This window comes from Gambusia affinis, linkage group LG07 (assembly GCF_019740435.1).
Source record: "Gambusia affinis linkage group LG07, SWU_Gaff_1.0, whole genome shotgun sequence".
NCBI classification, from domain to species: domain Eukaryota; kingdom Metazoa; phylum Chordata; class Actinopteri; order Cyprinodontiformes; family Poeciliidae; genus Gambusia; species Gambusia affinis.
The window spans coordinates 19,020,396-19,035,733 of record NC_057874.1 but is presented as its reverse complement, the minus strand read 5'-3'; the positions used below and the strand labels follow the sequence as shown (position 1 = coordinate 19,035,733).

Sequence of the window (15,338 nt, the reverse complement as noted above, 5' to 3'; positions counted from 1 at the left end):
GTATAAAATAAATATTTATTTTTATATTTATTTCTAAAAATGAATACAAAAATATTTTTTTATTTACTATAAAAAATAAATATTTTTATTTATAAAATATTATAGATAATTATATCTACATATTTATATTGTAGAGGATCCCAATAAGCTCCTTTTTGAATAGTTTTTTAATTCATATTTGTATTTTGTTTAAGCTCATAATTTACCCCACACACTCATATATAAAAACAGTTTTTTGTTTTTCTAATACATTGTTGTTTTTTTATTTCTGTCGTCTCTAAGAATCTCTGAGTGTTTTGCTCAGTGTTGTGTCGCTCTGACTGTAAAATTGTTGTGAGCGTCTCTGTCTGTGTTTTGTGCTGCAGCCATGAAAGCGGACAGGAAGCGGCTAAAAGTGGAAAAATCAGAGCTGGTGAATCAGATGCAGCAGCTGTACACGACACTGGAGAGCAGAGAGGAGCAGCTGAGGGAGTTCATACGAAACTACGACCAGCACAGAAAGGTAACAGGCTCTGAAGTTCACCAAAATATATTTACATTTTACCTTTAAGTTTCTAACATTTTATCCACAAACCTTTGGTGATTTTATTTGACAGACCAGCAGAAATGTGTGTGGAAAAGTGTTCAAAATTCAGGAGATGGTCCCTGAATTTATTTATAACTTCATATCATAAATAATCTGTGACAGAGTGCAACATGTTATTCGTGAAATAATCTGCCAGGGGAACTAGTACTTTTCAGTCAATATTGAGGAATTATTTAGTTAACACATGCTTCTGTACTTTGGTGAAGAGTTATTTGTGAATTGTTTTGTCTTATCTCACCTGTACTAAGACATTTGTGCTAGAAACCAGATGAAAACATAGTTTGTGTTTTTGCAGTGTGCAGCAGCTTTACTGCTCTTGTAGCTCCAGTGATTATTTGAAGCAGCTCCGTCATTAATCAGCAACTGCTCTGCGTGTGTCGCTGCAGGAGAGCGAGGATGCGGTGAAAGTCCTGGCGAAGGAGAAGGATGTTCTGGAGCGGGAGAAATGGGACCTGAGGAGGCAAACCAAAGAATCCACGGAGCAGGCCAACATGCTGCGCTCTCAGATAGACATGAAGGAGAACAGGATTAAGGAGCTGGAGGCCGAGCTCACCATGGTGAGTCATCGTGAACATTAGCAGTCGCAGAGAGAGCACGCCATCAGTTAAATACTCTGTCAGAATCCATGAGAAGTAAAAGTGGCGGCGGGTTTGGGTTCTGTGGAGAACTTCCTCTGGTTAGCAGGAGGATGTGTGTGTTTTTGTTCTGCAGCTCCTTCCAGGTTCAGCTGCCGCTCTGTGAGCCATTAATCTCTCCTCCCGTGGCGAGTCGCAGCCGCCCACAGACCCTCACATCAAGCTGCAGCGCAGATCTGATTTGTTGGCACATCGCCGACAAATCCGCTGCTAAATATCATTCTGTCGACTCTTATTTCCTTCTCCCCCTCCGCTGGGTGCCACTGAGCGTTTCTGAAGACGGAAACGTTTTAAAAAAAAGCACAACTTTGTACTTTTTTGTTGTTTTTGCATTTCATTTGATTCTTTAGCTGATTTTTATTTCCTTTTCAGCCCTGAACCTGATCGCTTGCAGAGAAAATACTACATATCGCTGACCTGTGAAAAATTTCACAGGATGAACCAGTTTTGTCTTCAGATCATAAATAACTTAATAGATAAATAATCAGTGACAAAATGTAACAACTAGGTGGTTTACAAACATGCTGCATATTTAGACACCTGAATATTTAGAACTGATCAGAAAAATTTATCCCTTTTCTCTATTGTCATCAATCTTGATGTTTCCACTGATTATTAGGGCCGCGCTACAAAAATAAAAATATGAGATTAAAGTTATAAAATTAACTATGTATGTTCATGTTTAGATATACATATGGATATATGTTGGATTCAAAATATTCTTAAATAAAGAATGTCCAAAAAAAATAATGAAATGAAGAGAATAAAGTCATATTACAATAATAAAGTCGTATGAGAATAAAGTCTTCATATCACGACATTATTCTGGTAATATTGTCTTTTTCTTGACTTAATTGGATTTTATTCCCATATTATTACAACATTGTTCTCCTAATATTACGACTTTAATCTTATAATTTTTGTTTTCTCTTTCTTTTTATTTTTTCTTAGTACGGTCTGTTGTATGAAGTAAACGTAAATGGTTCAGATTTTATATCACAGATCAACAGAAGTTGTCAATTAATTTAACTAGTGAGCAACATGATTTATTTAATAGATATAAATCTGAAGAACAGTGTGAAATGCTTTAATTTACTTTGATGCTTCTCAGTTAAAGCAGAATATTGTGGATTAAATGTCTTGTTAAAAGTGAAATAATCTCCCAGTGGGACTAGAATTTTTTCCAATCAATTATTGAGTTGAAAATAAAGCTCCAATATCTTGTTTTAAAAAACTGGGAATTAGTTTTGTCTTTTTCAATTGTAGTAATATTTGCACTAGACCCTGGACTAAAAATGTTTTTCTGATGAGGTGATAGATCTTGGTGAGGAAGATAAGTTACACTGCAAAAACACAAAACCTTACAAAGTATTTTTGTCTTGTTTCTAGTGCAGTCATTTTAATACACTGGAAAAAAGATAAAACTAACTTACAAGTAACTGAAGCTTGTTTCAAGTCAGTAATTCTTTAATATTTCTGAAAAAATACTAGATTCACTGTCAGATTATTTCACTCATAATATGGGAAAAATGTCTCATTGTAAGTAAAATAATCTGCCAAAGGAACCGGCACTTTTTCATCAATATTAAGAAATTATTGACGTTAAACAAGCTTCAGGGTCTTGCTGAAGAAATATTTCTAAGTTAGTTGTGTCTTATTTAAATGTCTTAATATAATTTCAGTAGAAAATACGATTCTGTGTTTTTGTAGATCTCAGTGAGGAAGGTTACTCCAACCTGATGGATCTTTACAGATTTCTTTCTTAATTCCTAAATATCTGATCAATATTCCTGAGACAATATTGATTATTCCCGATGCTAAAACTAAGCATTTTAGAGTTTGTGGGTTTTAAATCTGTGTCTGAAAGTAAAAGTGAATAAAAATAAATTGTTGTGATGTTTGCGGTTGTGTGTGGTGGTTTTCCAGGCCAAGCAGTCTCTGGCCACGCTGACGAAAGACGTCCCCAAGCGTCACTCGCTGGTGGTGCAGCCGGAGCCGCTGGTGAATGGCAGTCAGGAGTGGGTGATGCAGGCCGACCTGCCGCTCACCGCCGCCATCCGTCAGAGCCAGCAGACGCTCTACCACGGACACAACGCTGACCGGCAGGGTAAGCGCCGCACCACTCCGCCCTGCATCGCCGCCGTCTTGCTTGGTGTTTCCGTCAGTCAGCGAACTAACAGAGGGCTTTCTGGAGGTTTCCTGAACTAACTGTGGGGAATTTCCAATGTGTGTGTGTGTGTGTGTGTGTGGATGTGTGTAGCTGTGGTCAGGATCAGTCCCTGCCACACTCGCCAGCCGTCTGTGATCTCAGACGCCTCAGCAGCTGACGGGGAGCGCTCGTCTACGCCCAGCGACATCAACTCGCCTCGTCATCGGACTCACTCCCTCTGTAACGTAAGAAATGCTCCAGTAATCCCAGTGATTCCAGCTACAAGGTTTCCTCTCTGTTCTTCCTTTTCTTTGGTTTGTCTTTCTCTGTCGGCTTGGTGGCTTCAGCCTGTCTGCTCAATAAGTGGTAATTCAGTTATTTTAAAGAAGTATTTTGATTTCCAAGCTCTTTGAATTACTCTTGTTCACGTTTTTGCAAAGCATCAATCAAAAAAAAGTTATGGTTTTATAATCTGCTGTAAGTAACGTTTCTTTTCAAAACAGACTTTTTGTAACATTATTTTTATCCAAAGCATCAGTGAAAACCTGAGTAAATAAACAGATAAGTTTACCAATGATAATATAATTTAATCAAAGATAAAGGCTTTTGAAGAGGACCTATCTAGCAAAATTTACATTTTGTATGTTTTTATATTTCCGTTTGGGTCTCAGTTTCAGTGAAACTGAATTAAAACAATTCAGTCAGGAAGAGCGGGTTAAATATTTCCCTCAGTGATCTAAAACCTGATGCCACGTTAATCAGACTCAGTAAATCCAATGATGTAATCAAATGTTTGTTACAGCAATGAATTAAACTAAAGAAACAAAATTTAAAACCATGAAGTTGTTGTTTTCACTGCATGCTCCTGCATGTCTCCTGTCTCCGTCTCAGTCCATGGAAGACCTAGAAGACCAGAAGCGTAAGAAGAAGAAGGACAAGATGACTCTGGGATCTCTGTCACGGGTTTTCACCCGAGGAAAGCAGCGCAAGTCACTGGACCCCGGCTTGTTTGATGGTACAGCCACCCCTGATTATTACATAGAGGAGGATGCCGACTGGTGAAGCTGAGTGAGCGTGTGTGTGTGTGTGTGTGTGTGTGTTACATGTGGACATGTTTTAACTGCGTGTGTCTGGAGGAAGGAGATGGATGGATTGTGATGGAAACAGAGACTGCTGTTGCCGTAAATGTACAGTACACAACCCAAGAAAAATGTATGTTTGTAAATTAAATATATATATTTATAGTTGTACATGTATGCATATGTATATATGTTTACATGCATATAAATATATATACAGGGTTATTACAATGTGTAGACATGTTTATGCTGTATTATCTTCTAAATGTCTTCATGTTTTATGGGTTTTTTTTCATAAATAGAGACTTGAAGGACTGCTGTTTATATGTAAATATAGGAGCTATTGTGAAAAATAGTGTTTAAATATTAATGTTATCTGGGTTTTGTTACTCTATGGTTGCTTTCATCATGGTTTGCAGCATTTATTTCTCTTTTTTATTGCCAGTTTATGTCCCGATCGATCATTTCAGGTTCAGTATTTATCAATACCGAGTGAAACTTGAAGTGACCAACAACCTTTCTCTGTTGCTGTCGTTCCTCTACCTCTGTGAGATGAGAACTAGAGTTCAACTCGATGAAATCTGAGAAAATTTCAAGAAAAAATAATCAAAAGTTTCTTAACTCAGACGTCAAAGCTCCACCCTGGATTGTGAAAAAACTCATAGTATTTACAGCTTTATTTTGTCACATAATGCCAGACTAAAACCAATGAGAACCAGTCCCATACAAGAACATTTTTCCAAAAAGTACCAGTAATGCAGAGCCTCTCCCATCATGTGCACGTAAAATATGTCAGTTCTTCACTCTTTTAGCATGAAGTAATGCTATTTCCCATTTCTGACCATTTTTGCAAAAATTACTGCTTCAATAAATACAAGTTTTTCCAAGTACCACCATCTTGACAGATTTAAAAACAGTATCAGAGCTGGACTTTTACTCTTTTGGTTTGTTCTGCTTTGCTATTAAAACCCCCCAAAATAACAGAAACATTGTTAGTGCTTGATTAGTTAAAGGAAATCTCTGCATTTAAAATTACAAACATTACCAAAAAAAAAAGATAATCGAGTATCAAAGTTCTGAAAATAGTTTTTCACCTCTGATTATCTTTCGTTTCAACCCTGTTTGACCGAACGTGTTGGCGACAAACCGTTTTGCAAGCTAAATTTGCTTTACTGTAATTCCACGACACTTTGCGCTACCTGAAAAATGTCAACGGTTTCTGAAAGGGAGACGTTGCGCTTTCCAGCAAATATTGGGTTATTACGGTAATTTCTCTCCCGCCGTAGCAGGGAGCATATAATCTGACGAGACACTCTTTTAATAGACGGTAAATTGCGAAAATAATCTGGTTGACATTGAAAGTTCCAGTTGTTAGGGAGAAATGGGCAAAATATATTTACTCACAGGACATTTAAATTACTGCGTCCAATTAAAATAAGCAAAAATATCCAGGCGGAGAGTTGAAACTCAGAGGGCTAAACTGTGTTTGTTGCTACGGCGACCAGAGAGAACGAGATCAGCCACTTTGGGGTCCATTATTCAGACCGATCCAGAGCCCGGACTGGATCAGATCGGGACATCCCTAAACGTTATGAAAACCACTGGCAGACCAGCAGCCTTTTTATGGAAAGCACAACTGCAGTGAGTTAAAAACACAAACACAGCGCTAGCTTTCCAAACCATGTGCAAAAAGTGCCAAAAGTTTAAAACTTATCACCTTTAGCTTCATCATAGCAGCAGCCATGTAACTCTGTTAATGTCTCGACTCATTTCCAGCTAACATGTGCCAATCTGAGACAAAGGAATGTGCTTTTAATACATGCATGGTCCCTACGTGTTGCTTTGATTAGATATCTGTTCATTTCCTGTCAAATTAAGCAACATGAAAACATCCCTTCTGTGTTACTTTTCCCGTTTTTTTATACCAAACCTTGCATTACCAATGCCTGCACCCTGACTTACTAAGAATGTTCCTATTTTTGTTTTATTTTGTTTTTTGTTCACACCCTCCTCAATTCCTGCAAATGTGGCTCTAATAAACCTGTTAAAATGCTTTGTAAATTAGGATAACAATACATGCGCAAAAGATGAAATCTATTGAAGTATTTTATTTAAAGAGGAAAAAAAAGAGATAAACAGAGAGTTAATTCCTGATATTTATCTGCCTGCATCTGTTGCAGTCAAATGCTGAGGAGCTTTCCAAGTGAATTATAACTGAAATGAAAATCCTATTTTAAAAATAAAACCAGAAAGTGAACACGTTGTGGCCGTTGTTCTGTTCCATGAGTAATCCTGTTCCTGTGTCTCAGTCTAACGTGTGTCTCCTCCCGCTCCTCCTGCCATTCCCTAATGGCAGCTCCTCCTAAACCAGTGAGTAACTCCTCATCTGTGATTACCAGCTGTCTGTTTCTGCACCTCGGGGATTATTCATATCGCTCATGTCCATTCAGAAAAACACAAGTTTGTGTCGCTGTTCGTTGAGGAGAAAAGAAAGAAAGAAAGAAAGAGAGAGAGAAGGAGTTTGCAGTGAGGCTGGGATTTGCATGCAGCCCTTTGTGTCAGCATGTGGAGACGAATCTCCCTGGATTCGTCGGTTCACGAAGAGTCAGTGTTTTTAGTCTTTCACAAAGGCGGTTAATGGGCAGAAGCATGAGGTTTTATGAATGATCCCTGTGTCTGTAATACATTTTCCTAATGGTAAGTCTTGTCACATTCATCAGATAGTTAATAATAATTAACACTTTACAGTCAGCTGTGAATCTCGAAGCAAATTTGACAAATCTAGCTGCAACCTGACATGTTCAGAGAGACGATTCTGACTTCTTTTAATTAAACAATGTTTGCTAACTCCAGTTTATTCAAAAACAACAAAAAACTGAATACATTAACACAAATATTGTAGCACCATCTGGTGGATTTAGGGTGTAATTTTTGCATTTAACAAAAAGTTTAGCTACAATTGCAGATGCATCTCACTAAATCAAACTATATAATGTTTTTTAGGCTTAAGTAGTTCAAATAAAAAATACTTTATTAGAATTTTCCAATGGAAAATGAAATGTTCTTGTGACTCGTATTAATTAAAATTCTTCAAACAGTAGATGGTGATGGCTGTTGGCCGTAATGATTTCCTGCAGCAGTCTGTATTACTGCAACTTTGAAGAAGCCTCTGTCCGAAGACTTCAGTAATAAAATTTTAAAAAGCAAAACATTTACATTACAAACTAAATCTCACATATTATATATGAAAACAACAAGGAATCTGTCGGGGAAAAGTCACTAAAGGTCATCACTGACTGTTCGGAGTCTTGTTTCCCATCATATACATAGTATTGATGGGAGTTTGTAGCTGACAGCTGTCTTGGTAGATACTGTAACTAACTGGCATGACAGTTGCTATGACAACAATAATCAAGCCATGAGCTTAGCACTAGCTCTCTTGTTCCTATCTAACTTATTAACAATATAAGCATATTACAAGAACTACTCAGTCACAATTTTTGAGCACTCTACCCACATCTGTGTAACAAGATAGATTTACTGTAGCAGTACTTATTACTGAACTAGCAAAATTAGCTTAGCTAATGTAGCTTTTATCTGAAAGACGAACATGGCCTACATGTTAGTACTTACTTTGCCAGTCACCAGAACCGTGTCGTTCATGTGAAGAGTTTGAACGTCCTCTACAAAGCCGTTGAAACATTGATTGTAGGATTTCAGGCCATGAAGCTCCTCTGTGGTTTACACACTTCTTGGTGTTCACTAAGTAATGAACCATGTCATAGTAGGAGATCAGACGCAGCGTGTTTTCATTCTCTGTCTCCCACGGGTCAATTCCTACAGCAGCCATTTTGTTGATAAAGCTTTCTCTTGCACATTGGTCAAGAGTGTCGGTATACTTCGTTTTGTTGGTCTTGAAGCCATGGTTTCTCTATGGTTTGTTTGCGCTGCGTTGCTTACACAGATGGTGCAGATCACTTCTGGTTCAGACTTAGTGGAAAGTTGAGTGGAAGGACCAAGTGTGGCAGAAAAAATGGCTGCACAAGTGACAGAGATGACGGTGGCTTTTGGAGAGTTATGAAACAAATTCCATGTATGTTATGTTTCTTCTCATAACTTAACTATATAAACTCAACAGAACCTCAGTGGAACGCGACTTAATTTATTAGACTTTTTTCCCAACAACATAGTGAGATCAATGCGCTGATACCACATTTGGTATTCTTCCACATACAACACAAAATAGTGCCACTGAATTATGTATTGTTTTATCACATACATAACAATGTAAAAGTTTGGGAGAGACTTGTGACCGTCTCTGGCCCAAAAATGGCTGTCGAGTGGTACCAGCGCCCCCAGAACTCTGCATGGGAAAGCAGAGAGGTATGGCCAGATGAATTGGTGGAAGTTTGGGAGAAATCCACAAGGTGGGGACTGCAGCAGTAGTCAGGGCTTCACAGACCTATCCAGGTCATGTACTAGAACTGTCACATTTCTCCTCTGCTGCACCAGAAACAACGTCCAAAGTGTCTCATCTGGGTCAAGGAGGAAAATAACTGGAGAGGAACTCGGTGTGAACAGATTGGATTTCATTTTTACAAATAAAAGTCTCAAAGTCTGGAGGAATAGTTGAGAGGCACAGAGTCCATGTAGCTTGAAGTTCAGAGTGAAGTTTTCACAGTCAGTGGCCAAACTGGGCTGACCTGAACCTCACAGTGGATCATGGACAATATGAAGGAGAGACACCAGAACACTGCAGGCAACCTGAAGGACACAAACACCTCAGCAGTCACAAGATGATTGATTCCTACCAAAGCTGGACCGTAGTTACATTTATTTTATTAAGTAATTCAGTGAAATTTCTTTAACTGCACCCACTGTGAGTAACTTCACTGACCAGACACACACCTGCAGTTTTTATTAAAGTTTCATAAGTTTTATATTGAAATTGTAATTGTGATAGTTTAATGAATTATTTTCATGTAAGTCTATAAAATACCAAAATTTCCACATAACTTTACATTTTGGTCTGTCTGATAATGTAATTTTTAAATGTTAAATGAGTGATGTTTTGATCAGTTTCTCAGACTGTTTACCAAATACCTTTTTACTCCTACTTGAGTAATTCCTTGGATGGCTACTTTTCACTTTTACTTGAGTAAAAATGTGTTGCTGCTCCTACTTGAGAACTAATTTTCCATGCTAATTAATGCTAAAGGAGCTACTGCTGAGTGCATGCCTTGTCCTCTTTCGCTCTGCAGTGAGAGAGATTTGACACACCAAGTCATGTCTGTACATTTCCAGTTAACTATAATCATCCCACTGTTACCAACACAATGGTTTTCTTGCTATATTTATCAACATTTCAGACAAAAGGAAAAAAAAAAAAATCAGTATCGGCCAAAATGGGAATTTGAAGGTCGGGCTTTTTAAAGATCAACTATTGTCTACAAAATTGCAGTTGGTGCACCACAATTCATACTTATTAAACCATTAACAGAAATAAACTGTTGACACATGTCACTCAGCATGTAATAAACCCAGTGAATTATTAAAAAAAACATTTTTAATGAATATCCTGATTTACTGAGATGCATCTGTTCATAGGAAAAAATGGGTAACACTTTATTTGAAGGGGTGTGTATAATACAGATATGAAACTGTAATGAACGTGAAGGAGTCTTTATTTGTTTTCATTAAAACAGTCAAACGATGACACTTTCAATGCAACTTTGCATTAAAAGTGTCAATATTTATTAAATAGTGCAAAGTTGACACTTTTAATAGACTTTAAATGCACTTTTAATTCAGGTTTGCACTAAAACCTTTGCACTTTAAATGTTATTGTTGACTGAATAATGTAGCTAATTGCATTATTCATTAGTCATAAACATCTATGAAGACTTTCACGTTCATGACAGTGTCATGTCACACTCTTTCAAATGAAGTGGTACCAAAAATCCAGCTGGAAACAAAGTTCTTACTTATCTTACTATATATATATAAAATATGTTTACTTTTTTTAACTGACATTCTCAGGAGATTTTTTTAGACCGTCACTGTGTTTGATTTCCATATCCCTCTGGTCCTGAACCTCTCCTGTTTGCCGCGCCCTAACTTCTCCTGACCAACCCAGACTCTGACACACAGCACAGCATGTCGGACGGGGAGGAGCAGCTGGACCGCCTCCAGCAGGCGGAGCTCACCCGCACCACCTGCATGTCCCACTGGAGGGCGGGGGCCGTCCAGGCCTGGATGGAGGTGGTCATGGGGATGCCCATGTACATCCGAGCCTGCTCAGAAAATGTGAAAAGTGGAAAGGTTTGCCTTTACTTTCACTTTTACGACGTTTCTTTATGTCTTTATGAATTTTAAAATAGCATGACTTTTCTTTAAGAACGGCTGTTTGGCTGTTTAGGTGCTGCTGAGCCTGACGGATGAGGATTTAGAGCTGGGTCTGGGTATCGGTAATCAAATTCACCGCAGGAAAGTGAGGCTGGCCATTGAGGATTACAGGAGAGCAGAGGGGGACCAGGGGTAAGCAAACGTTACTTTTTCAGAAATTTGAGATTTTAATGCCTCAGCTAACTTTGACCTGTGAGAATTATAAGTTAAAATCGTCATTCAAAGCTATATTTTTTTTCTAGAAGTCATGTTTTAGCTGTTTTATATTACGCAATGAAGTTATAACGGAGGCTCGGTTGACGTTCCTCAACATTTATGTTCAGTTTTTGCTGAACAAGTAAGGGCACCAAAAAAAAAACACACGAACTTTTGGTATCCTAGCAACGTAAGACACGATAAAACCAGATCCGGTTAGGCACCCTTCAAAATAAAACACTTACTCTTTCCAAATGAAATCATGTTTGGCACTTAAATATATTTCACTTCACCTTTTAAAATTATGCTATTACTTTTTATGTGAATAAGGGGAAAATATAAATGAATATTTTTTTGCTGGTTTTCATTCATGATTTCTTTTAGAAGTTATATTAACTATTAATATTTTTATTGAGTGAATCAAATAAAAATAAAATGGAAGTGAAATGAATTTATGTAATCATGTTAAATTAAGCGAATAATAATCATGTAAATGATACTTAACAACATATAGCTGTAGATAAGTAACAACATTTTATATATGGAGCACAGATGCTGTCAAATTGTGTGCAAGGCCAAAAATGTAAAATTTATAATTTTGAATATATAATTGGTTAAATATTCAAAAGGATAAAACATAGTACTTTTCCTGTACTGCAGTCAGCCTTCCTGTTATTTCTAAAATTCTAGGTCTCTCTCACTTTACTTGCCGAAAATAGAAAATACAGTTTTCTTTTAAGCAGCTTCTTACTCCTCACAGGAACTGAACATGAGGCTTGTTCATCAATAATTTATTTATGTCCTTGTGAAACTTAAAATACCTGCTGTCCTTCAGTCTGTTGGGTGTTTGACTCTGATTCATTATGTGGAATAAATAGTTTAGTCTCCATTCTGTGTCTTGCCATCCTCAGACTTTCTAAAGCGTCAGAGCTGGACCATCATTGGGTCTCGACATCGTGGCTGAGTGACGTTGGTCTGCCTCAGTACTCCCAAACCTTCCAGACCAACTTAGTGGACGGTCGAGTGCTGAACTCGCTCAGCCGCAGAGATCTGGAGAGATTCCTGAACATCGGTGACCATTTCCACCAGACCAGTCTGCTTCTGGCCATCCAGCTCCTGCAGATGCTGAGCTTCGACAAAGAGGTCAGGTCACGGACTTCGCTACCAAAAATCACATAACTGTACAGCAGACAAGAAATTTAGCCAAAAAAGACGCTGATTAAATATTTAAATCTGTTAATCCTTTAAAATTTAAGAGTCAAGGACCAAGGTCTTAATTTTCAATTCACGTTTTTGTTTGTTGGGTGTAACAATAAAATTATACCAACGTGTCACCAAAGCCTGACCATGAGTTAATTAAATACATCCTTAAGAGGTCACTATTCTTTCTTTCCTGGTTTGTTTTTTTGTTCTTTTTTTTCAAGGCCTTGCAATTACGGCGCTTAAAATGTGAGCATGAAAACCGGGACCCGCTCGTCTGGACGTGTCACAGAGTGATGAAGTGGATCAAGGACATAGACCTCAAGGTAGGAGCAACCCAACACACCACCACTGTTTTGTAATTACAGACCTTAACAGGATTCTGAAACTTATTCACCTTTGTGATATAAATACAGCTGTGGAAAAAATGAAGAGCCCACTGCACTGAACCTCATCGAAAACCTTCTGGTTTTTTCACCAAATATTGATTTCTGAACTCTTCCTGAGTTAAAACATTAGTATTGTTGTTTCTAAATCAATATAAACTTGTTTTCTTTGCATTATTTGAGGTCTGAAAGCTCTGCATCTTTTTCGTTATTTGGACCATTTCTCATTTTCTGCAAATAAATACTAAATTTTTGCTTGTAATTTCAGAGACAAGCTGTCAGTTAACAGAATAAAAGAACAATGATCAAACATATAGCTATAAAAAGTAAAATCAGAGAAACTGATCATTTTAAGTGGTCTTAATTTTTTCCAGAGCTGTATTTCATCTATCTGTACCTAAAGTGTAAATGTTAAACTTTTAACACCATAAATAAACACTGGTTTTAAAACTTTCTTTTCCTGGTTTGTTGGTAAAGAAACCAACAAACCACTGTGTTGTGTTTGTTAGCATCACAGACGCTTTTATGCGACTCCTTTCTTCCTCATTTTTCTCTGAAGGAGTTTGCAGAAAACCTTCAGGGAAAAGGCATTCATGGTGCAGTAATCGCCCTGGACCAGTCCTTCGACACAGAGGCCTTGGCCAATGCTCTGGGAATCCCCAGCAACAAACACATGCTGCACAGACACCTGTATGAAGAAATGAAGTTGCTCTCCGCCCCGCTCAGGTAGCATAAACACTCTGCCCCCTGCTGGTGACGTTCATCTCTTCAGCACTGGGCAGTAAATAAATGATTTATTAACATTGCTGCTAGTCTGGAACTTGCCATAAATTCTTTTGCGTTGTTAATCCCTGACACATAAATGACTAACAGTCTCTTTCCTCTCTGTTTACAGTAACACAGAGCAGGGCTCTGAGGTTATCAGCTCTTCTTCACCTGTGGCTGTTAACCGCTTTGCTGATGAAAGGTCCTCCATCAGGAGATTAGGAAAGGTACCTTGTCATTTCTCGCCTGTCAGTAAACAACCAGCCCAACAGTCCAAAGCTGAACTCACTGACTCCTTTATGCTTGTTAAAGCTCAAACATTGCTAACAAGGGTACAATGAAAAATAAAACACCTCAACAATTTGATTTTAGGAAATTATCTCAAGACTCACAATGGCTTTAATTTGCAGACTGGAGTCAATTTCTTTGTTTCAGCAGAGAGAATATAATCTGGAAATACCTCACTGTTCCACAAGAACATTTACACTGCACAATTACTGCTTTTCATCCATTCACCTTTTAGAATAATTAAACTGAAGAATAAATGAGAGACAGACATAAACATAATTTTGGAAGGTCATTTTGAGTTCCTGGAAACTCTGCATAGAGTTAGAAATGCATCCAATTCACCTCACTCTCTTTAAATTAAGTTATTTCTAATTTACACATTTAATATAGATATATATATATATGTCTTCCTTTTTGTATCAGATGCAAGATGGCGGCATAAAGGCAGACCTATATATAATGAAACTATAATAGTAAATAAAAAACATACAGAAACACAACACAACAGGGTGTAGAGAAATCCAAAAAAGATGTTAGATCACAGATTATGACTGACTGACAACAACAGAACAGAAACCAATGTAGAGGAAGATTCTTGTTACACTGCAAAAACACAAATCTTACCAAGTATTTTAGTCTAGTTTCTAGTAAAAATAATATTTGTACACTTTACGTAAGACAATATTAACTTTCAAGTAACTTTTCAGCAAGATATAATTTGTTTTTAAGCCAATAATTCCTCAGTATGGCTGAAAAAATTCTAGTTACAATGGCAGATTATTTAATTTGTAACATGGGAAAATCTTTTGTAATAAGTGAAATAATCTACCAGTTGAACTACAATTTTTTCATTGATGTTGAAACAAACTCCTATATTGTGCTGAAGTTACTTGTTAGTTTTGTCTTTTAAACTGTACTAATATTATTTGCTCTAGAAACTAGATTAAATACTTGGTAGCATTGGTAAGTACAACTTTCAGTATTATTACGATTTCACAGGATTCAAACACAAATTTAAAACATAAATGCACGACATCGTGTAATTGCTTTTATCTAAAACAGAGAAGACAAAATCGTTCAACTGAAAATATTTAAACTTTTTTTAATTACAATTTTCTCTCTTTCGGAGAGAAGTCTTTTTTTCAGACAGCTGACCAGCAGTCTCCAGCAACAGGTTGGGGAAGGACTGCGTTGAGTCCGGAGAAAACCCCTCCTCCAAAATACAGTTTAATTTCTTGTGTCATCTTTTCAGAGTCCGCTGAGGTTACGCGCAGAAAGTCACTCCGTGAAGCGTGGCCTTGGTTTCCATGGCAACTGCGGCTCTCTGCCCAGAGAGGCCAGAGTTCACGCCGTTCCCCGCGCCAAGGGAAGCCCCATGCACACCTTCAAGAGCGTCGAAATCACCAACGTGTGAAGGAGCCGTGGAGATGTTGTCTGTTTACACTGTCGTGTTTCCAGCTCTACAACGCTAGAGCGTTTTTAAAGGTTTAGCTAACGTTATTCTGTAGATCAGATCTACTTCTGCACTTCAAAAGACCCGATGTAGCTGTTGTACATTAATGAATTGTCTAAAGTCATTTTTGTTTTGTAAGTTTTTTGATTGAGGTTTATATGTAATTAATAAAAACAAGCAGAAATCATAAAAAATAA

The 15,338-nt window shown here is 37.5% G+C and overlaps 2 protein-coding genes across 3 annotated transcripts in view; both read left to right on the top strand.

Moving 5' to 3' along the window:
* LOC122834039 (kazrin-like) overlaps nucleotides 1-6,819 on the top strand; it is a 156,815-nt gene extending 149,996 nt beyond the window's left edge. Inside the window, exons 8-12 of the mRNA XM_044122126.1 lie at nucleotides 366-502; nucleotides 973-1,143; nucleotides 3,148-3,328; nucleotides 3,482-3,615; nucleotides 4,262-6,819. Coding sequence (XP_043978061.1) covers nucleotides 366-502; nucleotides 973-1,143; nucleotides 3,148-3,328; nucleotides 3,482-3,615; nucleotides 4,262-4,432 — 794 coding nt within the window. The 3' untranslated portion in view covers nucleotides 4,433-6,819. The remainder of the gene's footprint in view (nucleotides 1-365; nucleotides 503-972; nucleotides 1,144-3,147; nucleotides 3,329-3,481; nucleotides 3,616-4,261) is intronic.
* On the top strand, nucleotides 6,009-15,338 carry LOC122834041 (kazrin-like). 2 transcript variants are annotated; one of them, XM_044122127.1, is made up of 9 exons: nucleotides 6,014-6,090; nucleotides 6,759-6,819; nucleotides 10,600-10,770; nucleotides 10,868-10,986; nucleotides 11,961-12,192; nucleotides 12,474-12,575; nucleotides 13,195-13,361; nucleotides 13,531-13,627; nucleotides 14,941-15,338. In XM_044122127.1, the coding sequence occupies exons 1-9, from the start codon at nucleotides 6,041-6,043 to the stop codon at nucleotides 15,100-15,102; spliced, it is 1,161 nt and encodes a 386-aa protein (XP_043978062.1). In that variant the 5' UTR covers nucleotides 6,014-6,040; the 3' UTR covers nucleotides 15,103-15,338. The 2 variants fall into 2 exon arrangements, with proteins under 2 accessions (XP_043978063.1, XP_043978062.1); XM_044122128.1 differs by lacking the exon at nucleotides 6,759-6,819 and having other exon boundaries at nucleotides 6,009-6,090.